A 24,586-nucleotide genomic window follows, 5' to 3' on the forward strand; every position below is an offset into this window, starting at 1 on the left:
TCCACTTCCCGCCCAGCATCCTCGACGGCATCCGCAAGCACTGCGTGGAGGGCCGGCTGGCCTTCGCACCCGTGGTCATGCGCCTGGCCTGCGGAAGCTCGCCGGGGGATCCCCACGGTAATGCCCCCACCCCCGCAATGCCAGGGTAAAGCCTAAGCCCCTGGGGACCTCTCCCAACCCCCAAGGTAATGCCCAGGACCCCCCAGAGCACCCAGCTATCCCTGGGGCCATGCCCGGCCGCGAGGAACGTCCTCCAGCACGGCAGTCACGTGCAGGGCCCCCAGTTATGGCCACCACAGAAGGACGACCCCCGAGAGCCTCCCTGGCAGTGGGAACCCCTCCCGAGGGTGGGGAACTTCGCGGCCTGGTGTCCGAAGGGCCCCCTGCCGCCAGGATACTGGGAGGTGAACGGCTTCGGCCTCTTCGGGATTTACAAGTCGGATTTCGACCGCGTCGGGGGCATGAACACCCAGGAGTTCCGGGACCAGTGGGGCGGCGAGGACTGGGAGCTCCTGGACAGGTGACCGCCTTGCGGCTCGGAGATGGGGGCTTCCGTGTCCTCCACTCCCAGGACCCATAGGCCTCACCCCCAAACCACCTCCCACCCCAGGGCCTGTCAAACAGGGACAGTGCTCAGACTGGCTCTGCTCCCAGGTCCCGTGGGCCCAGTAGTGGCCCGGCCACTCCCCTCCCCCTGCGGTCCGGTCCCGTGGAGGCCCCAACACCCCTAGCGCGCGGACTGCAGTCCTGGCCACCACCCTCGCCCCCGCCCCGGGCCGATGACCCTGTCAGAGGTCCCGCGGGCTCAGGGCGCCCTGCCGTCCCACCCACCCAGGGTCCTGCAGGCGGGGCTGGAGGTGGAGCGGCTGCGCCTGCGCAACTTCTACCACCACTACCACTCGCGGCGCGGCATGTGGGGCGCGCGCAGCAGGAAGGGCGCCCGTGCGCCGGGGCCGTGACGCCGGCGACCCCGCCAGCCCCACTGGGCCCGAGCCTGGTGCCAGGCACCTGGCAGGGCTCACCACAGGGCGACAGGCCCGGGATGGGCCCCCACACTCTGTGCGCTGATTTCTGTGAAATTTTGCCGTAGCGATGACATTGTTTCCAGGATTTCCAAGAGTTCTGTCTCTTCCGTTTTTTATTCAAAATGAAATGAAATATTTTTTTTTAGTTCTGACTCGTCCTCTGCCTGGCTCTCTTGGGAGGGCAGGGATGGGCCTCGGGGATCGGCAGAGAGCCCTCCGCCCACGGGCAGCCCAGGGCACTGTCCCTGCTCCTGCTGCCCTTCTGACCCCCGCCCCCACCTCCAAGACCCTCGCCCCCTTCCCTTTGAGCTTCTGCGTGGGGCCCTGCAGGGGGAGGGGCTTCGGCCCTCCTTGCCACCCTGTGCCTGGAGTAGAGTGGCCACCAGTAACACCCACCATGAGACCTTCCCACCTGCCAGCAAAGAACATGCCTCCGTGACCTCAGTCCCAGTCATCTGAAAAAAGAACTTGCATGTCAGCCCTAGCCCCTCCTCCTCTGAGGGGAAGGGGCACCCTGGGTGGGGAGTGTCCTGTGACCAGGTTTGGGAAGGTGTAGCAATTAGGTCTGAGTTGGCAGACACGGAAAACTCAAACTAGTTTAAGGCAGAATGGGGGGCTCATTTGACTTCTGCTCCTGCAGCTGGAAGTTTGGGTCGGGAGTACTGATCCAACGGCCCAGCGACGCCCTTGAGGACAGCCCCTCCCTGGGGCTCACCGCACAGAGGACGGTGCTCTGCCTGGTGCTGGGTGCCTGCCTGTCTGAGTTCCCTGTGGCTGCTATAATGAGTTCCCACAAACGGAGAAGGATTCGTGAGCTTACAGTTCAGGAGATAGAAGTCCTGAAGTTAAGGTTCCTACAGGGCTCACTGCTTCCTCAGGATGGACTCGGCCTCCTTTCCAGGGGCCGCCTGGACTTCTTGGCTCATGGCTCTTCCTCGGTCATCACACCGTTTCCGTGTCTCTCTCACCGCCACTTCCGTCCTCCCGCCCTCTGATCCCAGCCCTCCCGCCTCCCTCCCGGAAGGGCGCCTGCAATTGCTTCGGCCCTCAGTCAACACCCTTTACTTCAGCACACGCGCTACGGGCTCCGGACCTGAGCGTCCTTGGAGCTTCTGTCCTGGGCATTTGCTCAGTCATGTTCAGCAGGAAGGCCGCACATCTGCCCAGCGGCCCAAACTATCCTCTTGCGATTTACCCAAATTATATCCTTAGGTCAGACCTCACTCAGGTTCATGAGCCATGAACACAGCAGCAAGGGAGGTTTTGATGAGAGAGACCAGATGGACACTTGGATCTGGCCTCGAGAAGATTCTAGAGACAGCCCTGCTGGAAGGGACAGGGAAGAGGCATTTAGCTCTATTTAGCTCTGGGATGCAGACTAGAGCAGCCGGGTATCCATAAGCACTAAGTCACCTGTGACATGTGGGCTTCGCCACAAGTGCTGCTGCTCCACAGTGGGCAGTGCCCACAGGGCAGAGGATACCGCTAATGGGCCACATGCCTACTTAGAAGCCCCCAGATGCCCCCAGCTCAAACTGCCCACTCTTCCCTAAGTAACCCATTCGGACGGGATTGTCCCCACTTGCTGATGTTGCGTAACAAGAAAAGAACAAGCTCTGGCTTTAGGAACACACTCTACGAAAGAAGGAGGAGGGTCGGGGAGGGGAAGGAGACTCACAAATGGCAGGAAAACTGGACAGCAACGCAGTGCAAAAAAAAAAAAAACCAAAACCCTAGAATAAACTAGTTTACAAGAATAAACTCCAAATGGATTAAAGACTTAAATGTAAGACCTGAAGCCATAAAATCCCAGGAGAAAACATAGGCAGTAAACTCTTCAACATCACTCTTAGCAATATTGTCCTCCAGCAAGGAAAACAGAGAAATAAATGGCACTACATCGAACTAAAAACTTTTGCACAGCGAAGGAAACCATCAGCAAAACAAAAAGACAACCTACTGAATGGCAGAAGACAACCGCCAGTGATACATCCAATCAGGGGTCAATAGCAAAAGTATATAAAGAACTCATACACCAGATCAACACCAAAAAAATGAATAAAACCTGATTTAACAACGGGCAGAGGACATGAATAGACATATCTCCATGAGGAAATGCAGATGGCCAATAGACATAGGAAAAGATGTCCAACATCACCAATCATCAGAGAAATGCAAACTTAAACCATGATGAGATACCACTTCACACCTATCGGAATAACCATTATCAAAAAATCAACAAACACAAGCATTGGAGAGGATGTGGAGGAAAGGGACCCTCATGCACACTTGGTGGGAATGTAAACTGGTGCAGCCACTATGGAAAACGGTATGGAGGTTCCTCAAAAAATTAAAAATAGAACTACCTTTTGACCCAGCGATTCCATTTCTGGGTACTTATTCGAAGAAATCCAAAACACATATTCGAAAAGACAAATGCACCCCTATGGTCACTGCAGCATTATTTACAACAGCCAAGATATGGAAGCAACCGAAGTGCCCATCAGCAGATGACTGGATAAAGAAGAGGTGGTACATATACACAATGAAATATTACTTGGCCATAAAAATAAATGATATCTTACCATTTGCGACAACATGGATGGACCTAGAAGGTATTAAGATAAGCGAGATAAGTCAGACAGAGAAAGACAAATACTATATGATCTCACAAATAGAACCTAAAAAAAATAAACGAACAAAACAGAAACAAACTGATACATACAAACTGATAGAGAACGAGCCGATGGTTGCCAGATGGGAGGAAGTTTGGGGGGCTTGGCGAAAAAGGTAAAGGGGTTAAGAAGTACAAATTGGCAGTTATAAATTAGTCATGGGAGTATAAAGTACAGCATAGGAAATATAGACAATAATATCGTGATAACTGTGTACAGGGCCAGGTGGTAGGAGACTAATCGGGGGTACTGCTTGGTAAATTATATGAATGCCTAACCACTATGCTGTACACCTGAAACTAATATAATGTTGAATGTCAACTGTAATTGGAAAGTTAACTTTTTTAAAAGTTGAAGAAGAAAAGAAAGATGTAAGCCACAGGCAGATAAAGCAAACACATCAGAAAAATAATTCCCCGAGGAACCAGAAGAAAATTTCAGACAAAATTCCGTGTAATCGGGATTATACATAAACCATAATTTATTCATCCATTTTAACAACTATTTATTGAGTACCCACTATATGCCAGGCACTGAGGACAAAGCAGTAAACAAAACAGGCAAAAAATCTCTGCCCTCATAAAACCTACATTCTAGTGAAGAGCGAGGAGGAGCAGGCAATAAACACAAGAAAGAAAATGTCTCACGTATCAGCTGGGAGAAACTGCTGTAGAGCAAAATAAAGCCAGGAAGGAAGATGGTGAGCTTGAGTGGCACTGTGATTGCACGTCTAAAATGGTGACATCCCAGCGAAGCCCTGAAGGTTGCGGTGAGGGCTACCAAGGATGCAGATGAGGGAGGGGAGGAGGTCAGAAGTGACGTTAGAGGAAATTTTTAAAAATCGGTGATAAACCCCTCTCATCACTCCTTTTCCGCATCATAATGGAAGTACTGGCTAATGCAACAAGACAAGAAAAGGAAATAAAGGGTATGCAGAGAGAGAAGGAAGAAACAAAACAATTTTTATTTGCAGATGACAGGATCATCTATATAAAAATCCAAAAGAAATGGCCAAAAAAAAAAAAGGAAAGAAAGAAAGAAAGAAAAAGAAACAACCTCCTGGAACTAATTAACTGTAACAAGGTTGCAGGATACAAAGTTAACATACAAAAGCCCACTGCTTTCCTATATGCCAGCAATGAAAAACTGGAATCGAACATTTAAAACACAATACCATTTACATCAGAACCGTAAGAAAATAAAATGCTTTGGTATAAATCTAACAAAATCTGAACAAGATCCATATGAGGAAAACCACAAAACTCTGATGAATAAAATAACTGAAAGGGTATCCACGTTCATGAATAGGAAGACTCACTCAATATTGTTAAGATTCAGTTCTTCCCAACTTTATCTATGGATTCAATGCAATCCCAATCGAAATTCCAGCAAGTTATTTTGTAGATATCAACAAGCTGATTTTAAAGACCACATGGAGGTAGAAGACCCAGCACAGCCCACACCCAAGTTCAAGATTGACTGTAAAGCTGTGAGAACCCACACGGTGTGGCGTCGCTGAATGAACACACGCATAGGTCCATGGCACAGAATACAGAGCCCAGAAATAGACCCGTGCCTACGGTCAACTGCTCTTTGACAAAGGGGCAAAGGCAACACAATGGAGCAAAGATGGTCTTTTCTGCAAATGGTGCCAAAACAACTGGACGTCCACATGCAAAGAGGAAAAAAAAGCTATCAACTCAAAAATGGACCGCAGTCCTAAATGGAAGACATGAAACTATAAACAGTGCGGGCAGCATGGAAGACGGTTTGGTAAGTTTTTGCAAAACTAAACATACTGCATTATGTGAGCCAGCAACTGTGCTCCTTGGTATTTTCCCAAAGGAGCTGAAAACTTAAGTCCACACAAAAACCTGCAGACGGATATTTAGAGCAGCTTTACTCATAATTGCCCAAACTGGGAAGTCGCCTAGATGTCTTTCAGCAGGTGATGGACATATAAAGCTGTGTGGGTTCTCACAGCTTTATAGTCAAATCTTGAACTTGGGTGTGGGCTGTGCTGGGTCTTCTACCTTTATGTGGTCTTTAAAATCAGCTTGTTGATATCTACAAAATAACTTGCTGGAATTGTCTATTGTCCCTCCAGACAATGAATATTATTCAGAGCTATCAGCCATGAAGACACACGTAGGAACCAGAAGTGCATATGATTAAGTGAGATAAGCCGATCTGAAAAGACTACAGACTCTATGGTTCCGAGTATGCGACATTCTAGAAAAGGCAGAACTATGGGGACAGTAAAAGGTCAGCAGGTCAGGGGAGGGAGAGGCGAACAGGTGGAGCGCAGAGGATTCTTAGCACAGTGAAACTGCTCTGCGTGACACTAGAGTGGGGGTACCTTTGCCAAAACCCCCCAGAACGTGCAACACAAAGACTGAGCCCTGATGCAGGCTGGACTCCGGGTGCCGATGACCGGTCGGTGCAGCTCATCATTGTGACAGAGGCGCCGTCTTGTGGGGGGTGTCGGTAGTGCGGGAGGCTGTGCATGCGGCGGGGAGGGCGGGGCGACAGGGCAATCTCTGCACCTTCCTCTTAAATTTGCCGTGCGCCTAAAACTGCTCCCAAAAGGTAAAGTCTTCTTAAAGATCAACGATAAAAAACAAAGGAAATGGAAATTATCTGCCAACACTTGGGGGTAGGGGACAGAAGAGCAAAATAAGACCTTTACCGAAATAAAAGCCCCTCCAGGAATTTCACGAATAATAGCCCTTGTTGGAAACCCAGTCAGGGACCGGAGGCAGGTTTGAGAAAAGCGCACCAGACCAAGGACGGCACCGAGAGTGATTCGCGAGAAGACGAGACAGTGGCGCACGGGCGAGCTAGGAGACAGGAAGTGAAAGAAAAAACGCCTGACATAGCAGAAGAAAACTTTTCCGAAATAAATACAGGCCAGAATACATCGTTTGAAACCCCGACGGCAGTTAGCCAAAACACGTGCACATGAAGTCGCCAGGCTTCAGAGGTTAATAGACCGTGTGGGCGGGGTGGCGCGGTGACAGCGGCGGCGCGGGTGACGGCCACCCTCCGCCATTCCCCGCCCCCCCCGAGTGGGCCAGCTCCCATGTCCCCACCGTGTGGAGTGAGCAAAACGCGGAGTCCTGAGGGGCGAAAGTGAGAGCCCAGAGCTAAAGCCGGCATTGTCCAAGGCAACTGGGCGTCTCCCAGCCCTGGGGTCGGTTCGCTGGCCCCGGGGGGGAGGGCGTGGCCAGAGCCAGCTGGGGGCTGGGCCGGGGGCCCTACCGAGGCCCCTCCCACCAGCTGGCCCCCGGGACCGCACAGGTTAAACCGCTTCTGCGCACGCACGGCGGCTGGTGCTGTAACTCGCGGAGCCTCGGTTTCCCCATCCGCCCTCCCGGGGCTCCTGGGACTACTAGGACAGGAGTGACGCGGCGTCCGGCACCCTGCCTGGCACGCGGGCAGCCCTCGGCGCACGGCGCCCCCGCGCCCTCACCCCGGTTTCTCTCAGGAGCCCCGCGCAGGCATCGGGACGAGGCGGGGTCCGCTTTCACTCCGCCAGTGACAGGACTCACTGCGGGACGCAGGCAGCTGCTCGTCCCCGCCGTCCCTGCCCCGGTCCGGGCCACCCCGCACACCATCCCTGCTTCCTCGCGCCTTCTCCTGACAGAGGCTGGCGCTGGTCATTCCCGCTGACAGCACAGGACCCCCGCACCGGCTCCGGCCACCCCCTGCCACTGCGGGTCTCCGGTGCCAGCTGAGTCCCCCTCGGGGCCTCAGCCAGGCTCCCTCCTCCTCCTGGAGCGCGGTGAAAGGGGCTCAGAGGCCTGCGCGTCCGCCATCCTGCCCCGCGTCACTGCTGCGGGCTCGCGTTTGCTCGTCGTCGTCGTCGTCTTCGTCTTCGTCGGCTCAGAAGCCGCATCTGTCTGGGTCACCTCGCCTCCGCAGGGATCGCCCTGACCAGGAAGAACCCATTAACATTTGACGAACCCCCGGAGGGACTGGCGGGGGGCGGGTGGATGGGGGGCGGCGGGAGTGGGGATGAAAGGTGCCTCGCCCCACCCCCCGGGGCGACTGGGACCCGCATCCCTCAGCTACTTCCCAAGCTAAAGTCTCAAGGCGGGAGGTAGGGGCGCAGAGGATGCCAGGTCCCGTGTGTCCCACCCAGGGTCCCCGAGGATTATGGGCGGGAGCCTATGGCGCAAATCCAGGTAGGCTCCGTGAAGGAGGCGGGCAGTCCCCTGGGCTGGACTTGGCGGGAGCCCAGGCCACCCGGCATTGGAAGATCAAGAGAGCATGGGCGTGGCAGGAAGTGCCCGGATGCACGGGAGCCGGAGTCAGGCGAGAGACGGCGGCCCTGCTCCTCTGGGGGGTCCCCGGCGAGAGAGCCACATGACCCATCCGCACGCCTGCAGGCTGTGTGGCCGCTGAGCGGCTCCCTAACCTGTCTGTGCGCCAGCATGCTACTGAAAGTTGTTTCGAATATTATTTTGCTGTTGATATCTTCAAGTTTGTCTTCCCTTCTTCTGCTCCTAATAACTCCCCCAGACTCCTGGTCACCAAAGCCGGGTTCCGGATCCTCCTTCCATCCTCCCCCGGCTCTGGCTCTCCGCCCTGGGGTCCCCCAGCCCCTGCTCTTTATCCCCAATCCTTCTTTCAGAGACTTTTGAAACAGCCGCTTGGGGGCCCCCTCCTCCAGTATGCGCCCCCAACCACCCTTCACACCCACACGGATGGAGGGGTGTGAATGCTAACCCGCCCCTTCAGGCCTCCAGAGCCTTTCTCGGGACTCCCCAGGGCAGAGTTCAGGCTCTGTCCCCCAGCACCCACCCCCCACTCACCCTTCATGGCCCTGGGGTTCTGGGTTCTCACCCTGAGGGTGCACCAGAGCCGCCGGGGGGGTTAAACGCAGATCCCCAGGTCCTGCCACACAGAGGGCCCTTTGGTCTGTCTCCAAGCTCCCTGAGTGAATTTTCCCGCCTCTGCCACAGAGCCGGCTCCTCCAGGAAGCCCACCGCCAAGCCTTGCTGAGTTCTCGCACTCTCTCCCCACACCCTGGGGCCTGGAGCGGAGGGCCAAGCAGAAAGTTGGTCCAGGGGCTGGACAGGCTCCGAGCCTGGGGCCGAGAGCAGTGGGGACGCCCAGACCATGTAGCTGGTCTCCCTGGCCCTGGTCCACCGGGGGGACACCGAGCCACAGAGGCGGGAGGCCCACAGTGGGGAAGGGTCTGCATGTCCTCAGGGAGGCCGGCCACAGCTTTGGGACACCTGCAGCCCTCCCTGCCAAGAGGAGAGGGGAGCTCCACAACGGGCCCCAGGGCCCCTGCATGCTGCTGAAAACCATCCCCCACCCGGGCCTCCTCTCCTCCTATAGCTGTGACCCCACCAAAGCCCCCTCCCCAGGGCCTCCGCACAAGCCCATCAGACCCTTGCCTGTTGCCTGCCCCCAGCCATGTGCCGGGCGGCCTCCGAGGGCCCAGGTGGGCCCCAGCGAAGGGCGGGCCACAGGCCCGTGCCAGGCGTGCGCCTCCAGGCTCACTCAGCTCCGCACAAACTTGTCTCCCGGGATTTTTCCACACAAAACCCGTCTCCCAAGGACGCGACCGGTCTGATGAGCTGGGTGTTCCCAGCCCGCCCCCGGTGCCCCCACAGTCCTGCCCGCACGGACGCCTCCCTGGACAGACTTGCCAGGCCCGGGATGGAGGCCAGGACCCCTCAGCCGGCAGCAGCCTCCAGGACGGTCCTGGGGGCCCTCAGTGTCCCCACCGCCAACAGGGTAGGTCCTCCACCCCTCCAGCCCAGAGGGCTTCCCAGGCTTCACCCAACCTCTCCAGGGTCCCTCTAAACCCCCCTACATTGACATCTGACTGCCGCCCGTAGCCACCTCCTCCCACACTAACCTCGCCCCCATCCCCCTCTGCACCCAGCCACCAACCCCGACTGGGACCACGTTGTTTCTGTCAGGACTGATTGTTGATTAAAGCAAATGTCGCGGGGGTGGGTATAGGCCACACCGGAGAGGGGGCCAGAGGCAGGCTCTGGGGAGAGCAGACTGTTAGGGTGGCCCACAGCCCAAAGGTGACTCTCCTAGGGGAGCCGAGGAGGTCCATGAGGCCCCTACCCCTCCAGCCATCCCGGCCTCACCCCTCACCCCCAGTCTACCAGGGGCCTCTCCTGGATCCACGCCAGGCCTACCCAGGCCTTGGTGCCTGCTAGTCCAGCTGGACGAGGGAGCGGCTCTGGGAGACTTCGGGGGCAAGCCCCCCGAGGTGGGGCCCCTGCCCACCCCCCGTGCTCCCCACAACCCTCATTCCTACTCTCTGGACTCCTGGGCTCTTCCCTGAAAACCCAGCTCCAGCACGGGCTTGGGAGGAGGGCCCTGAGTCAGCCCCCTGGGGCAGCCCCACCTGTCCCTCCCATCACAGCCCTGCTGAGCCCTGACTCACGTGTCAGGACGGGCTCCCCCCCACAAAGCCTGGGGGGCAGGAGCCGGGAGGGGCGCCAGAGAGGGCTGAGCCAGCCTTCCCAGGCCTCTGCAGGGGGTGGGGGCAGGGCTGGAGGCGATCTCTGGGTCTGCAGGATGGAGGTCTGGCGGCCATGCCCTGGGGGGCCAGCTGGTCTACCGGAGGTTTCTGGGGTCTTGCAGGCACCAGGGACCAGGACCCTCCACAGGGCCCTCTTCCACCCTGAAGCTCCACCCTAAGCCCTTTATCCTCGATCTTGACCCTTAGCACTGACCCCTGACCCTCAAGAGTGGCCCTTCATGCGGACCCCTGCCGAGGCTTCACCCCAGCTTCCTGGCTGGGTCCCTGGAGCTGCCTAGAGCCCCCAGGCCCCAGAGAGGGGGAGGCCCTCCCCTTCAGACTTCTCAAGGCGGCTGACAGCAGGGCAGTAAGGCCTGGTTAGCCCACTCCCCCTGCCCCGCCCCCGCTGCCCCATCTCCTAGAGCTGATGTGGCCTCTGCAGGCTGGGAACCAAGACAGGCCCAGGACCCCTGCTGCCCTGTCCTGGAACCTGGGAGGAGGGGAAGCCAGGCCAGGACCTGTGCCAAGCAGGGCCTGTTCGTCTGCCCAAATTCCACCTTAAGCAGGCCGCGGCCCCTCCCTCCTACCTGGCCCAGGTGTCCCCGCCTCCCGCAGAGCTCAGGCTGGGCGGGCAGCTGTCTCCTGGAGGCTCTGGGCTGGGCGAGGCCAGCGGGGAGGGGACTTTGGGGACGGGGCCTCGCAGTAGAGACAGTGAAGACTGCAGGCTGGAGGCAGCGGCAGCGGCCCAGGCTAGGCGGCCCCAGCCCCGCGCGCCTGCCGCCATGCAGGACGGCAACTTCCTGCTGTCGGCCCTGCAGCCGGAGGCCGGAGTGTGCTCCCTGGCACTGCCCTCGGACTTGCAGCTGGACCGCCGGGGCACGCAGGGGCCGGAGGCCGAGCAGCTGCGAGCTGCCCGCGTCCAGGAGCAGGTCCGCGCCCGCCTTCTGCAGCTGGGCCAGCAGCAGAGGCACAATGGGACAGCCGAGCCGGGGACAGTCACTGGGGCGGCCAGAGGTAGGCGGATGCCGGCGGGGTGGGCGCCGGGCAGTGGGGTTGGTGGTGGTGGGCGGAGGTGGCCTCGGTGGGTGTGATGGCGCTCAGACCAGAGGCCGCGTTGCGGCTGCCCAGGGCCCAGCGCCTTGACTCACAGGCCTGTACTGACTGAGTCACCCGCCCCACCCTGCCGGGTGTGGGGCAGGCCATAGGTGGGGCCTCCTGCCACCCCCAGGGACCCCGCGTCCTCTTCCCCGAGCCTGCCTGGGCCCCACCTGTGCCCTCAGCCCAGAGACCCCCGTGGAGGATGGCGGGATGGTCAGCACGTGGCGGGCCAGCCAGGCCCACCTCCGGCAGCAAACCGGAACATGCACATGGACTGTCCCCCGGGACACGGGCTCACACATGGTCCCGGGGACATGCAGACACACCCGTCAGTCCCAGTGAGACGCAGACGCCCAGACTCCGGCACCCCTCCCCACCCCACAATCCATGGGAATGAGCAGAGGAAACGCGAGGGCGGGGTCTGGGAATCCTGGACGCAAGCCACCGCCTGCCCAGCCGACCAGGGTCCCCTGTGGAATCACAGGGCAGCTAGAGTGGCCCACATAGTGTCTGTGAGGCCCACGGGTTGGGGGAGGGCCCCTCACTGCCCAGCAGACCGCCCCGTAGGAATCCTGGCTCCACGATGGTGTGTGTGCGTGTGCATGCACGTGCGTGCAGGCCGTGCGAATGTGAGCATGTGTACGTGTGCGTGCATGAGGGTGAACGCCGTTTCCTCCCTGCCCTTCCACAGGGGTTCATGGGAGGGTTGGCCTGCATAGGGGCCGCCAGGCAGCCTGGCTTCCTGGGTCCCCCCACCTGGGTCACGGCCTTGCTGGTGGCCTGGTTGGTGCCCAGGGGTCACAGGATGGAGGATGGAGCAGAGAGGGCCTAATTACCACCATGGCTACCCTGCCAATTAGGGGAGGAGGATTATAATTTGGGGTGGGGGTAAGGTCCCCAGGCTGGGGCGTGCCTCCCAGGCTAAGCCTCGGTGAGTGTCAAAGGGTTAATAGCCCTGCCCAGAAGCCTCGTTAACCCAATGGGGCTGGGGCTGGGGCAGAGGCTGGGGGGTCTTCCCTCCACTTCACCCCGCGCCCCTCAGCCAAGCAGAGCCATCCTCCGTCCTCCACCCACCCGTCTGTCCACTCTCCGCAGAGTCGGGCCGGTGCCATGGCCCTCGGTTTGTGTGTGGCTGGATGGGGTGGGTGTGGCTCCGCCAGGTGGGACAGGGGACCGCCTTCAGGGCACACTATGGCCTCAGTGAGCAAAGCCTCATTCCAATGTGACCGCAGCACAGGAGAGGATCACAGGAGGTCAGTGTGGCTTCCTGGAGGAAGGGCCAGGCACTGTGCCCTGGTGGGGATTGGAGAGCTGGTGCAGGATGACACTCCCCAGGGGCCTGGGAGGCCTTTGGGATGGACGCATCTGACCCCCAGCACAGCTAGAGGAGCAGGCGGCTATGGGAGAGGGACCGCCAGGGCTGAGGTCAGAGGAGGCCGGGGGGGTGGGGGTCGGACAGGAGGCCCGTGCTGTGCCATCCGGCCTGGCCAAGCTACCACTGTCCCTGCCCATAGGCACGTCCTGGGGCCAGTACCACACCCTGCAGACGGGTTTCAGCTCACGCTCCCAGGGCCTCAGTGGGGACAGCACCTCGGTGAGTGACACTCGCTCCAGCTGGGAGAGTCTGAGCTCTGTAGTCATGTCAGGGAGGCTTTGGGGAAGGCGGGGACCCAGCACCCCCCTCACTGCCCTCCCGCCCTGCCCGCAGACCTTCCGGCCCATCGCCAAGCCCGCCTATGGCCCAGCCTCCTGGTCCTCCCGCTCAGCCGTGGACCTGAGCTCCAGTCGGAGGCTGAGCTCTGTTCATAATGGGAGCAGCGCGTTTGGAGCTGCGGGGTACGGGGGAGCCCAGCCCGCCACAGCCATGGCCCCCAGGCCCGTGTCCTACCATGAGCGTGGCGGGGTGGGGAGCCGGATGGACTACGACACCTTGTCCCTGCACTCACTGAGGCTGGGGCCCGGGGGCCTGGATGACCACTGCAGCGTGGTGTCAGAGCAGCTGGAGCCCACGGCCACCTCCGCCTACAGGGCCTTTGCCTACGAGCGCCAGGCCAGCTCCAGCTCTGGCCGGCAGGGGGGCCTGGACTGGCCGGACGCTGCCGAGGGGCCGCCCAGCCGGACCATCCGCGCCCCCGCCATGCGGACACTGCAGCGATTCCAGAGCAGCCACCGCAGCCGTGGGGGGGCGGGGGCGCTGCCTGGGGGTGTCCTGGAGCCAGTGGCCCGGGCGCCATCCGTGCGCAGCCTCAGCCTCAGCCTGGGTGACTCTGGCCACCTGCCGGATGTGCGTGGGCTGGACAGCTACAGTGGTCACCGGACTCTGCAGAGACTCAGCAGCGGGTGAGCTGGACCTGGCCCAGGGAGGGGGCTTCCGCCATGGCCCTGGCCTGTCCCCAGGGTCAGCCTGACCCTTGACTCCTGTCTCTGCAGCTTCGATGACATTGACCTGCCCTCGGCAGTTAAGTACCTCATGGCCTCAGACCCCAACCTGCAGGTGCTCGGTGCCGCCTACATCCAGCACAAGTGCTACAGTGACGCTGCAGCCAAGAAACAGGTGCTGCCCACGACGTCCGCTGACTGCCGCACTGGCCCCCACCTCTCACCGACCTCTGGGCCCCAGCTGCCCCTCCCTGATCCCCTAGCTGCCCAGACAGACCCCGTCCCACCCAGAGCCTCCTTTGCAGGGGAGAGGCAGCAGGGAGCGGTTAGCATACGTCTGCACGCCTCTGCACACACCCGCGCACGCCCGCATACATCTGCACCCATGCCCGCGCGCCTGCGCACCCTGCGCACGCCATGGCGTGTGCCCCGCGCACTGACACGGCGCGCCCATGCCCGCAGGCCCGCAGCCTCCAGGCCGTGCCCCGGCTGGTGAAGCTCTTCAACCACGCCAACCAGGAGGTGCAGCGCCACGCCACGGGCGCCATGCGCAACCTCATCTACGACAGCGCGGACAACAAGCTGGCCCTGGTGGAGGAGAACGGCATCTTCGAGCTGATGCGGACCCTGCGTGAGCAGGACAGCGAGCTGCGCAAGAATGTCACGGGTGCCCGGTCCCTGCCGTCCCCTGCCTGTGTCGCCCGCTCTGCCCTTCTGCTCCTTTCTCTCTTCTGTCTCTGTGCTGGCTCCTCCTGCCCATCTCTCTCCTTGGTCCCCACGATGACTTTGTGGCCAGCCTCCAGGGCCTGGGGCCCGTGTCCCCAGGCTCGACGGCAGCCCCGTGACCCAGGGGGTCTCACTCCCACTGTCCCCAGCGGGGCTCCTGGGTGAGGCTCAAAGTGCCGGGCAGGGCCCTGGGAGAGGTCGCAGCCTTTTCCCACCATCCCCAGAGGAGACAGAGGGGGTCAGCAGGCAGTCCCTGACCCTGGCCTCGGCCCCACCTGCCCCAGGGATCCTGTGGAACCTGTCCTCCAGTGACCACCTGAAGGACCGCCTGGCCCGAGACACACTGGAGCAGCTCACGGACCTGGTGCTGAGCCCCCTCTCGGGCGCCGGGGGGCCACCCCTCATCCAGCAGAATGCCTCCGAGGCCGAGATCTTCTACAATGCCACGGGCTTTCTCAGGTGCACCGGAGAGAGGCAGGGATGACGGCCCCAGGCAAAGAGCGGGTGCCTGAGGAGCCTGGCTGATAAGGCCAGGGCCTGGGGGAAATGTGCAGACTAAGCGAGGCACAGGTGCAGGCCCGCCAGATGTGGCCACCCAGTTTGATTCAGTAACTCTGGGGGCTGCAGGGTCAGGGTTCATAAAATCAGAGACTCGATCGGACATTCGTAACCTCCTCTGGACACTTGGAGTGCAGCGGGACCAGGGCCAGCAGCGTCCAGTAGGAACCAGGAGTGGGAGGTGCCTAGAGGCGGGGCCCAGCTGGGGGAGGGGATGGGCGCTAAGGACCTCAGCCCTTGCGTTCCAGGCCCCACGGGGGTCTCTGACCTGCCTCTATCCACAGGAACCTCAGCTCGGCCTCCCAGGCCACTCGCCAAAAGATGCGCGAGTGCCACGGGCTGGTGGATGCCCTGGTCGCCTACATCAACCACGCCCTGGATGTGGGCAAGTGCGAGGACAAGGTGAGGGGTGGCCCGCGCCACGGGGGGCCGGGGGCTGCGCCTGTTCTGACCAGAGCCCGCCCTCCGCAGAGCGTGGAGAACGCCGTGTGCGTGCTGAGGAACCTATCCTACCGCCTGTACGACGAGATGCCGCCGTCGGCCCTGCAGCGGCTGGAGGGCCGGGGCCGCAGGGATGTGGCTGGGGCTCCACCCGGCGAGGTGGTGGGCTGCTTCACGCCGCAGAGTCGGCGGCTTCGAGAGGTGGGCGCAGGCCTGGGCGCGCGGGTGCAGGGGCCAGCCTGGCCCGGCTGACCCTCTGCACCCTCCCGCTCAGCTGCCCCTCACGGCCGACGCGCTCACCTTCGCCGAGGTCTCTAAGGACCCCAAGGGCCTGGAGTGGCTGTGGAGCCCCCAGATCGTGGGCCTGTACAACCGCCTGCTCCAGCGCTGTGAGCTCAACCGGCACACGACGGAGGCGGCCGCCGGCGCGCTGCAGAACATCACCGCCGGCGACCGCAGGGTGAGGGGGACACGGGAAGAGCACAGACGGGAGCGCGCACTCCAGGAGTGTACGGTCTGTCGGGGACGGGATGGAGGGACAAATGCCACCTCGTGAATGAGCCAGAACGTCAGAGTGAGAGGAAAGAAGGCAGGCCGAGAAAGCAGGGGACACCTGAGGGGCAGCGAAGAGCGGAGGTCAGAGTCCCAGGCAGGACAGGCCTCGAGGCTGTGGGATTCCAGCTCCGCGCCGGCGAGAGGAGGGGCGGCGGTGTGAGCCGAGGCGCATGCGCAGAGTCCGCCGGCTGGTGCGCAGAGGCAGAGAGCAGCCAGTCCCGCCTCAGCTCGCCCGCCAGGGGCCCTGAGGGTGCAGGGAGAGGGGCCTGCTCTCACCCCACCCCACCTCCCCAGTGGGCGGGCGTGCTGAGCCGCCTGGCCCTGGAGCAGGAGCGCATCCTGAACCCGCTGCTGGACCGCGTGCGGACGGCCGACCACCACCAGCTGCGCTCGCTGACCGGCCTCATCCGAAACCTGTCCCGCAACGCCAGGAACAAGGACGAGATGTGTGAGTCAGGCATCCCGCAGCCCGGGCTCGCCCGCACGCCACCCAGCGGGCTCGGCCCTGGACTTGGTCTTTATTCTGGCCGGCTGCAGCCGGGCAGACAGACAGGCACACCGACTCCCTGGGGGCTGGGAGTGGGGCTGACACTGACCTCCCGGCCTCCCGCAGCCACCAAGGTGGTGAGTCACCTGATTGAGAAGCTGCCGGGTAGCGTGGGCGAGAAGGCCCCGCCGGCCGACGTGCTGGTGAACATCATAGCCGTGCTTAACAACCTGGTGGTGGCCAGCCCCATCGCCGCCCGTGACCTGCTGTACTTCGACGGGCTGCGCAAGCTGGTCTTCATCAAGAAGAGGCGGGACAGGTGGGGACCCCGACTGCCGCCTGCATGCCTGGCCCCGGCCCCACTCCCGCCTTGACCCCTGACTCTGTTCCCAGCCTGGCGCCCCCCCACACCTCACCTTCTGGCTGTACCTTTCCCCTGCTGACCCCTGCCCCCACCCCACAGCCCTGACAGTGAGAAGTCCTCCCGGGCAGCCTCCAGCCTCCTGGCCAACCTGTGGCAGTACAGCAAGCTGCACCGGGACTTCCGGGCGGTATGTTCTAGCATCCAGGGTGGGCAGGGCGGTGGGCGTGGACCTGGGAGGAGGATGTGGGGAAAGACACTCGGGGAGGAACTCACAGAAAGGGACCAGGGACCCAGAGTCAGGGATCCAAACCAGCATCCCCGGGGAGGCAGGGCGGGAAGCAGGGCAAGCCAGTGGCCTGCGTGCCACCTCACTCGGCCCCCTTCCACTGCAGAAGGGCTATCGAAAGGAGGACTTCCTGGGCCTGTAGGCAAGGCCCTCCTGGAGGAGGGGACTGCTGCTCGGCCCGGCCTCTGAGGGACAGGCTCGGCTCCATGCTGCTTGCCGGCCAGCCTGGAGGAGAAGGCTGATGGCCCAGCGGCTGCTCACTGGAGCCCCAGCTGCACTTCGAAGGGCCTGGGCACCAGGGAGAGGACAGGGGACGGGGTACAGCTGGGGACTAGGCTTCTGCAGGGCAGGGAGTGGGGCAGGGCTTGAAGCTGCTCTGGTGCATGGGGTGGTGACCAGGTCACACTGGCAGAGGTGGGGGTGGCCGGGGCCCAGTGCCTCAGGACAGCCAGCACTGGCAATAAAGGTGGTTGTGAACACAGCAGCCACAACTGCGCATGCTTCCTTGATTGGTCAGACCCCAGGGACGCCAGGATGTCCCCAACCACACCCGCCTCTGGGCTAATGCACAAGCCTCTCCAGGTCAGGGACAGGGGTGTCCAGCAAGGGGAGAACTGGCCAAGAGTAGAGGAGATGGGGCACATGGCAGAGGCCTTGGTGCCACCCAAGGCACAGACACAGCTGAGCTGGGGACTTCATGTGCATTATGACCGCTCCTGGGGCAGCTGTGACTGCTCCTCATGTCGGTGCTGCCCTACTAGGCTGTGCTCAAATGGTAAACACACCCAACACTTCTCCTTGCCCTGCCCTGTGGACCTGGGGGTGCCCTGACCAGGAACTCACACCATCCATCCGAGGCCTGGTGTCTAGTAAGTTCTGGGGCCCCTCCCCCATCTCACCAAGCCAGGCCACTGGTTGTGGATTCCCACTGATATTTTTACAGCAGAGGGCTTCTGCAATGTCAGAACCTGAAGCCTCTAAGGGGCCTGCCCCCCTAGGACCTGTCTGGGTCAGAGTGGGGCTAGGGCGGGCATGTCCCCTAGCAGGGAGACCCAAAGAGGCTACAGCAGGAGACGTGCCCCAACTGCCTCAGGATGGAGAAAGGGAGGGGTTGAGAGGACAGCTGGATTTGGTGACCGAGTAGCCGTGGTCAAGGGTCCCAGAGAGCCTGAGATGGAAGTGTGGGGTACGCTGCCCAGGAGAGAGGCCAAGGCCTAGGAGGGATCTAAAAAGACTTTATTTTCTGGCACAAGGAGGGGCATTAGGGCCACTCCCCTTCCCAAAGGGTCACAGGGCCACATGCAGGCAGGGAGGGCACAAGGCCCCACTCCCAGCTGTCACGGGCACCCTGCGGTTCCTGCGGAGGCGGGGGCTACATGTCATCCTCAGACACCAGGCAGTAGAAGTCCGTGCGGGCACTGTAGTTGCGGGAGCCGAGGTCTGAGACGTCCACCTCGCTACCCCGGCCCTCGCCCAGCGACACCCCGCTTGCATGCACTGGAGCCGATGGCTCCCCAAGGACAGGCCCTCGGACACCTGGGGAGGGAGTACCAGCAGGCCTGAAGCTGGGCTGCCCACAGCTGGCCTCTGCGGGGCTCACTCCCTGCTCACCCTCCTGGGTGGTGACCTGACATCCTGGAGGTCGTCTAGAGGCCTTAGGCCCAAGAGCCTCAGGAAGGGGCAGTTAGGAGACCCTGGGGGGTCAAGCTCACCCACGTTCAGCATGGAGGAGTCCCTGCCATCTGCGCCCATTTCTGAGCGCCTTCCTCTGCCCTGTGCAGCCCTCCTCCACCCCAGGCTGTTTCTCAGGGTCAACGGTGGGCCCCTGCGGGCATACCCAGGTCCCCTTGGGGGTCGGGGTCCAGCTCCGGGTCCAGGGTCCCGCCTTCCGGGATGCGGCCTCGTACAATCAGCATGGGATCCTTGTCATCCTGCAGCCGGGTCTGAGGGTCTCCCTCCATCGCTCTGTACTGCACCTTCCGCGGCAGCGCCAGCTGCAGCTCTTTCCAAAAATTGGACGAAGGTGTCTAGGGGCCAGGGTGGGGTAGTCAGCTCGTGTGAACACGGAGGGGACGCAAACACTGGTAGCCCCCGGCCACCTGGCAGCGCGGTTCACTGGCTCCCAGAACCTCAAAGGAGGCCCCTACTTCGGGCGCCAGGCCACGGAACCCCCACCCACCCCAGAGCCCGCACCACCCTCCGCACCACGGAGCCGGGCCTCCAGCGCAGCAGGGTCACCAGGTGGCGGTGCTGATGCAGCAGGTGCAGCGCGGGGTGCACGGGGTCGCGCCGCTGGGCCTCGAAGGTGATGAAGATGGGTCTCCGCGTGAGTTCCAGCAGCCGGCACAGGCCCTCCCTGCGGGGGCGGGACCGTCAGCTGGGTGCAGATGGCCCTCCCCCCAAACCCCGCGCTAGACCCACCGAAAGCTGTGGCTGCACCAGGCCCGGCCCAAGAAGGCTTCTGACAGCACCACGATGAGGCGACGGCAGCGGCTCAAGTTCACCAGGAGGTCTGCGGAGGGCTCTGCGAGAAGCGGGCGTGGGCGTGGGCGTGGGCGTGGGCGGGGCCGACGGCGGGTGGGGCGGGGCCACGGGCGGGGGGCGCCACAGTACCTGCGCGCGGCAAGAGGTCGCGGTCGTCGAGGAAGAGCTTGTAGCCCCGACGCCGCTCCAGCTGCGGCTTCAGGATGAAGTTAACGAACTTCCGATCTTCGGGGCTGTCGCTGTAGGAGACGTAGGCGTCGTAGAGCTTCCCGTCTGCGGACGGCGGCGGGTCAGCGCGGCCACCCCCAGGGGTCCTCTAACCTTTTCCCCACTAGCGCACAGGGCCCCAAACACAGACCCCGCGCAGAACACCGCCCCCAGGCCTCACCTAGACCCCTCCCCAGCACAGGACTCCAAATGGAGCCCTTGTACCAGGATACAGGCCCCATGCCCCCTTTCTGCCGACCCGGCCCTACGCCCTCCTCGGCTGCATGGAGCCCCCTCTCCTGGGATGTGTGCGCGCCGGAGCCCCCCGGTGCTGCTGCCTTCTCATCCCCGCCCCGCCCCAGAGCTGAATGTAGGGAAGCCCTATGGCTGACGGCCCGGCCCTCCATCCGCGCACGTCTGCGCACGCACCGTTCATCTCCACTTCCCCGTGCGTGTCTTGGTACCAGAGCAGCACATTGAGTCGACACTTCACATAGAGCAGCGCCACCAGAAGCAAGATCAGCAGGACCAGGAGTGAGGCCAGCACCGCTGCCAAGTGGCCCGCTGGGCCTGGGGACAGAGCTGCAGCCTGAGCCACTGCACCCACCACCCTCTAGGCTCCCCAGCGCCCCCCCCAGGCCTCCCCACTATCCTCTGTCCCAGTGTAAGCCCCTCACCAGCAATCCAAAGAGTGAAGGAGGAGGAACTGGCATTCCAGACGGAGCAGGCGAAGGCCCCATAGTTCTCAGCGCTGGTCAGGTTGACTCCCAGGACACTGGACACGAGCATCTCTGACAAGTTGGCCTTGACCCTGGGGAGACCAGGCCCCACCCTCTCACCTGGGGGCTGAGAGCATCAGTGGACGCCCCAGAGCCCCACCTGTCTGGGACTCACCCAGAGAGGCTGCAGGTTTGGGCTCCCTGGACAGCCCTTGGGCCAGAAGCTAAAAGGAGTGGCAGAACCTAGAAGGGGTGTGGATCTGTTTAGTGACAGTCACCCCAATGCTGCATCTCGGTCTCAATGGCCAGTACCTCATTCAGGCCTTATGACCCTAAAGGCACCCATGGCCCTGGGCGATCTGCAAAGCCATTGTCTACGGGGCCATCTGTCCCTGAGGCCACCGCCCCTCGGGCTGCTTTCAGAGTGGCACTCTGGCCAGGTCACTCCCCAGCCCATGTCCAGGTGGTTACAGATCAGGGTCTAGGTCGGGGAGGCCCTTGGCCACCAGTATATCCAGGGTGGTCGCTGACCCTGGACCCCCCAGTCTCTTACCAGGTATCCTCGCGGATGTCATAATGGCTTCCATTGCCCAGGGGCAGCCCGTCTTTTAGCCACTGGACTGAGGGCAGGGGACAGTGGGGCCCAGAGACCACCTGGGCTGTGCAATTCAGAGTGACCACACTGCCCAGGGCAGGCCTCAGGACCTGGCTCCCAGAAGGAGAGAGGAAGTCGGGGGCCCTGTCGCAGACACCTGCAGAAAAAGGACCCAGTGGGTTAGCTGTGCTCCGGTCGCTGGGCTCCCGCTGGCTGCAGGTGGTCTGTGGGCCAGGAAAAAACATGTGTTGCTTGGTGGGCACACCATGTCTGTCCACGAGTCCCATGGCGGACAGGGCCCAGCACCTGGCTGATCGTCCACCCAGGATATGAGCCAGCACCTTCCTGTGGGCTGGGGGCCAGCGGTCCCAGGACCCTCTGCTGGCCACAGGCAAGCCTTCCTGCCTCCCTGAGATCCAAACTTTCTCCTCTTATAGTCGAGAAGGGGAGCGCTACAGGAGTCAGAAGAGACGGCCATCTTGGCAGTGGGGTCCCCCAGCAGCCCATACCTCCCTGCCATGGGCCCCAAGCAGCACCCACTCCCACAAGCCTGGTCTGGAGGCCTGGGGCAGATGAGGGCTCACGGCTCGCCCTAACCACAGGGTCAAGACTGCGGGCATGGGGGAGGGGCAGGCAGAACCCAAGCACATGTCCGACTGGAGCCAGAGAGGGGCAGGAGGTAAGAGGGGGCCCGTGCCTGTCCCTCTCTGACATTCTACCTGCCATGGTCTGTCCAGGGCCTCCTCAGGCAGGCCGGGCGCAGTGCCACCCCACGCTCCACGGACTCCTCAGCTGCGAGACTGACGGCTGGGCAGGACTTGCTCTCTGTTCTCGTGCTGGGTCAGTCAGGGCGCCAGGATGGGTCAGAGGCTGCCACCATCCCCAGGGAGCAAGTTAAACAAGAACAGGATGAGTTAACGTGTAACTTCGGCCACAGACTGCACCATGCACTGGCTGCCTCACGGACACCAGCACCGTTCTACTCCAAGCGCCTTACATGAGGGCCGGGAGGGACCCTCAACTGACCACCTGCCCCAGGGCCAAGGGCCACCATGACGGCCCAGGGTGGAACAGTGGGCCCACAGCCCCCGCAGCCTCATGAGGCTTGAAGGCCTCCCGTGCACTCTCCCCCTGCAGTCTGTGTGGCACACACAGCCCCTCCCCGCACACCTGCACGAAGCTGCCACCGTGGCCCATGTGCACATGTGCACACTCCCACCTCCGTCACTCCGGTACACACAACGGGCATGCGCAGCACAGATGTGGAGCAGCTAGCTCCCCAGGGCACACAGCCACGAGCATCTGCACAGCCCCCGCCGGCACACACGGCCTCCCACTGTCCCTCACTCTCACACAGCACACACAGCACACACTCACGAGCACAGACGTTCCAAACAAGCTGCGGGGCTCCCCTCAGCCAGGCCTGCCTCTGAGGACAGGCCTCAGGCCAGAGGATGGGGACACAGGCTCACGCAGGGCAGCGGGGCCAAAGAGGGAGGGCACGAAGTCACCTGGTTCTGGCTCTCTCCTCCTGGGGGGGATGTTGGTCACTGAGGTCACTGATGTGTGCTTGGGAGCAAACTGCTCAGCCGGGCCCCAGGCCCAGTGTGAAGCGGCTCAGATGCATTGCCAGGCACCGTGAGGACCTGGCTTTTGTTTGTTTTAATCAGAACTTTCCTGTAGCTTCCTGGCCTTGCAGTCACATCCTCTCCTAAACTTAAACCCCACCCAGGCACCCACCCCCGCCCCAGTGGGGCGGGCAGTTGGTGGTTCTCTCGCCCCGCCTGCCCCGCTCTTCCTGTAGCTCTGAGTCAAGGGCCCCTTCCTCCGGCTGCCCCGGCTGCACCAGCCCACTGGGCCCCGCGTTTCCCCAGGCCAGGCCGGAGCTGTGGAGGGGCTGCAGAGAGCTGGGGCCACATGAGGGCATCCTGGCAAGAAAACCGCCCATCAGGGCTGTTCTGCACTCACAAGGAGGGCCCACTTCCTGGATACCTCAGGTGGTGCCACGCCAAGGAAGTGGGGGGCCTCCATGACCCTCCATGGGCCTCTGACCTCTGACCTGCTAGGGTGACGGGGGTCCTGTGGAAACTCCTGCCAACAATGGGACCTCGAGCAGGGCTCTTTAGGCCTCGCCCTGTCCACCTCCCATGGTGGTCCCCCAACATGGACCTTGGTTTCCGGCTGGGATGGGAGCACAGTGCCCCCTTTTCCAGATAAGGGATCAAACGGGGCCTCAGCAGAGGCTCCTGGCTCTGAGCTCAGGTGCGGGGCAGCCAGCATTTCCAGTTACCACTGACACCACCCCACCCCTGACTGACCTGGGACTCAGGGCCCAGTGACAAGTGGCTGGTACTGAGGGCCCATCCCTGCCCTCAGCGTCCTCAGTGCAGCATCAGCTTCCCTACAGTCTTAATCCAACCCTGTCCCAGGCCTGCCAAGCCCTTTGTGGCCCTCAAGCACCACCTGGGGTGACCGCCCCACAGAACGGGAGAGAATCCTCCCCACTGAGCCAGGGCCTGCTGGATGCAGCTGCAGCTGGTATGGCCTCTCCAGAGGTGACCAAGGCCCCTGGGGCTGGTCGTCAGCCACCTGCCCCGAGCATGGGCAGGACTCGGAGCTGAGCTCTCCCTGGCCCCAGACCAGCCTCCCTGCCTCCCACAGCTTCTGCCAGGCTGGCCACTGCTGTGTGCCCATCTGAGCCACCAGCTCCCAGCTGCGCCCGGACATCCCCTCCCTCTGCTAGCGTCCATCCTCAGCCTCCCTTGCCCCCCAGGCCCACTCTCTAAGGAGAGTACAAAATCCCCTCGGCTCAAGCACTCTGGCGAACGGACCCTCCGAGTCCCAGCCCGCCCCCAGCCCCGCCTGCACCACCCAGCATCTTTGGCCCTGCATTCCGCACTCCGGGTTCCTGGAAAACCAGCCTTCTCGCCTCGGCCTGCGCGGTGGGGCTGCAGCCCGTACCCCGCCGAAGGCTTTGCTGCTCAGCACCCCTTAGTCTCCAAGCTGCTGCCCTCCTCTGGGGCGCGCAGCCCCTCCGCGCCTCGCACGTGCTGCGCCCCAGACGTCTCTCCAGAAGGAAAGCCCGTGCGTGAGAGGCTGTGGCCCGCAGGCCGAGGGGCCCCGGCCTGCTCTCCCGGGACCACGACGCCAGGTTCTCCCTCGCCACACACCCCACTCCCCGCGCTCCGCCTTCCGGGGGGTGGACTGGCCCTAGTCTCCCCACCCTCCAGGTGCGGTGACCCCTGATCCCAGACGCGCGAGGCAGGGGGCGCGGCGGGCGGGGGGCGGGCCTAGGACCGCAGGCCGGGGACGCGCCCGGAGGGCGGGAGCGCGCTGACGGCGCTTCAGGGCGCGCACGCAGGCAGGCGCGCGCCAATGGCGATGTCCCCGCCGGGCGCCCGGCGCCCCCTGCTCGTTTCTCCGTATCTCCCCAGCACCTTGGGAGGCCTCTGGCCGGGGGTACGGACTTGGGACGTTGGTGGGAGTTC

The 24,586-nt window shown here is 62.2% G+C and overlaps 3 protein-coding genes across 8 annotated transcripts in view; 2 read left to right on the top strand and 1 right to left on the bottom strand.

Annotated features, from left to right (window-relative positions):
• B4GALNT4 (beta-1,4-N-acetyl-galactosaminyltransferase 4) overlaps positions 1-1,177 on the top strand; it is an 8,361-nt gene extending 7,184 nt beyond the window's left edge. Inside the window, 3 exon segments of the mRNA XM_039840408.1 lie at positions 1-117; positions 394-520; positions 836-1,177. The exon segment at positions 1-117 is cut by the window's left edge and continues 30 nt beyond it. Coding sequence (XP_039696342.1) covers positions 1-117; positions 394-520; positions 836-959 — 368 coding nt within the window. The 3' untranslated portion in view covers positions 960-1,177.
• Positions 1,178-9,358: 8,181 nt separating this feature from the next.
• Positions 9,359-17,581, top strand: PKP3 (plakophilin 3). 3 transcript variants are annotated; one of them, XM_039840411.1, is made up of 14 exons: positions 9,359-9,451; positions 11,018-11,213; positions 12,812-12,891; positions 13,006-13,637; positions 13,728-13,851; positions 14,139-14,343; positions 14,687-14,861; positions 15,245-15,362; positions 15,432-15,602; positions 15,676-15,861; positions 16,251-16,404; positions 16,570-16,762; positions 16,907-16,994; positions 17,200-17,581. In XM_039840411.1, exons 1-14 carry the CDS (start codon positions 9,374-9,376, stop codon positions 17,233-17,235), a joined length of 2,436 nt encoding a protein of 811 aa, XP_039696345.1. In that variant the 5' UTR covers positions 9,359-9,373; the 3' UTR covers positions 17,236-17,581. The 3 variants fall into 3 exon arrangements, with proteins under 3 accessions (XP_039696345.1, XP_039696343.1, XP_039696344.1); XM_039840409.1 differs by lacking the exon at positions 9,359-9,451 and having other exon boundaries at positions 10,716-11,213; positions 17,200-17,577; XM_039840410.1 differs by lacking the exons at positions 9,359-9,451; positions 11,018-11,213 and adding an exon at positions 11,271-12,722.
• Positions 17,582-18,308: 727 nt separating this feature from the next.
• Positions 18,309-22,821, bottom strand: SIGIRR (single Ig and TIR domain containing). 4 transcript variants are annotated; one of them, XM_039840415.1, is made up of 10 exons: positions 22,610-22,821; positions 21,818-21,968; positions 21,057-21,322; positions 20,462-20,595; positions 20,214-20,354; positions 19,707-19,850; positions 19,515-19,617; positions 19,299-19,449; positions 18,931-19,120; positions 18,309-18,629 (listed from the first exon to the last, which is right to left on the bottom strand). In XM_039840415.1, exons 4-10 carry the CDS (start codon positions 20,571-20,573, stop codon positions 18,466-18,468), a joined length of 1,005 nt encoding a protein of 334 aa, XP_039696349.1. In that variant the 5' UTR covers positions 20,574-20,595; positions 21,057-21,322; positions 21,818-21,968; positions 22,610-22,821; the 3' UTR covers positions 18,309-18,465. The 4 variants fall into 4 exon arrangements, with proteins under 4 accessions (XP_039696349.1, XP_039696346.1, XP_039696347.1 ...); XM_039840412.1 differs by having other exon boundaries at positions 21,057-21,255; positions 22,610-22,820; XM_039840413.1 differs by lacking the exon at positions 22,610-22,821 and adding an exon at positions 22,476-22,600 and having other exon boundaries at positions 21,057-21,255.
• Positions 22,822-24,586: the final 1,765 nt, after the last annotated feature.

Source organism: Pteropus medius, unplaced genomic scaffold, assembly GCF_902729225.1.
Source record: "Pteropus medius unplaced genomic scaffold, Ma_sr-lr_union100, whole genome shotgun sequence".
In the NCBI taxonomy this organism is placed as follows: Eukaryota; Metazoa; Chordata; class Mammalia; order Chiroptera; family Pteropodidae; genus Pteropus; species Pteropus medius.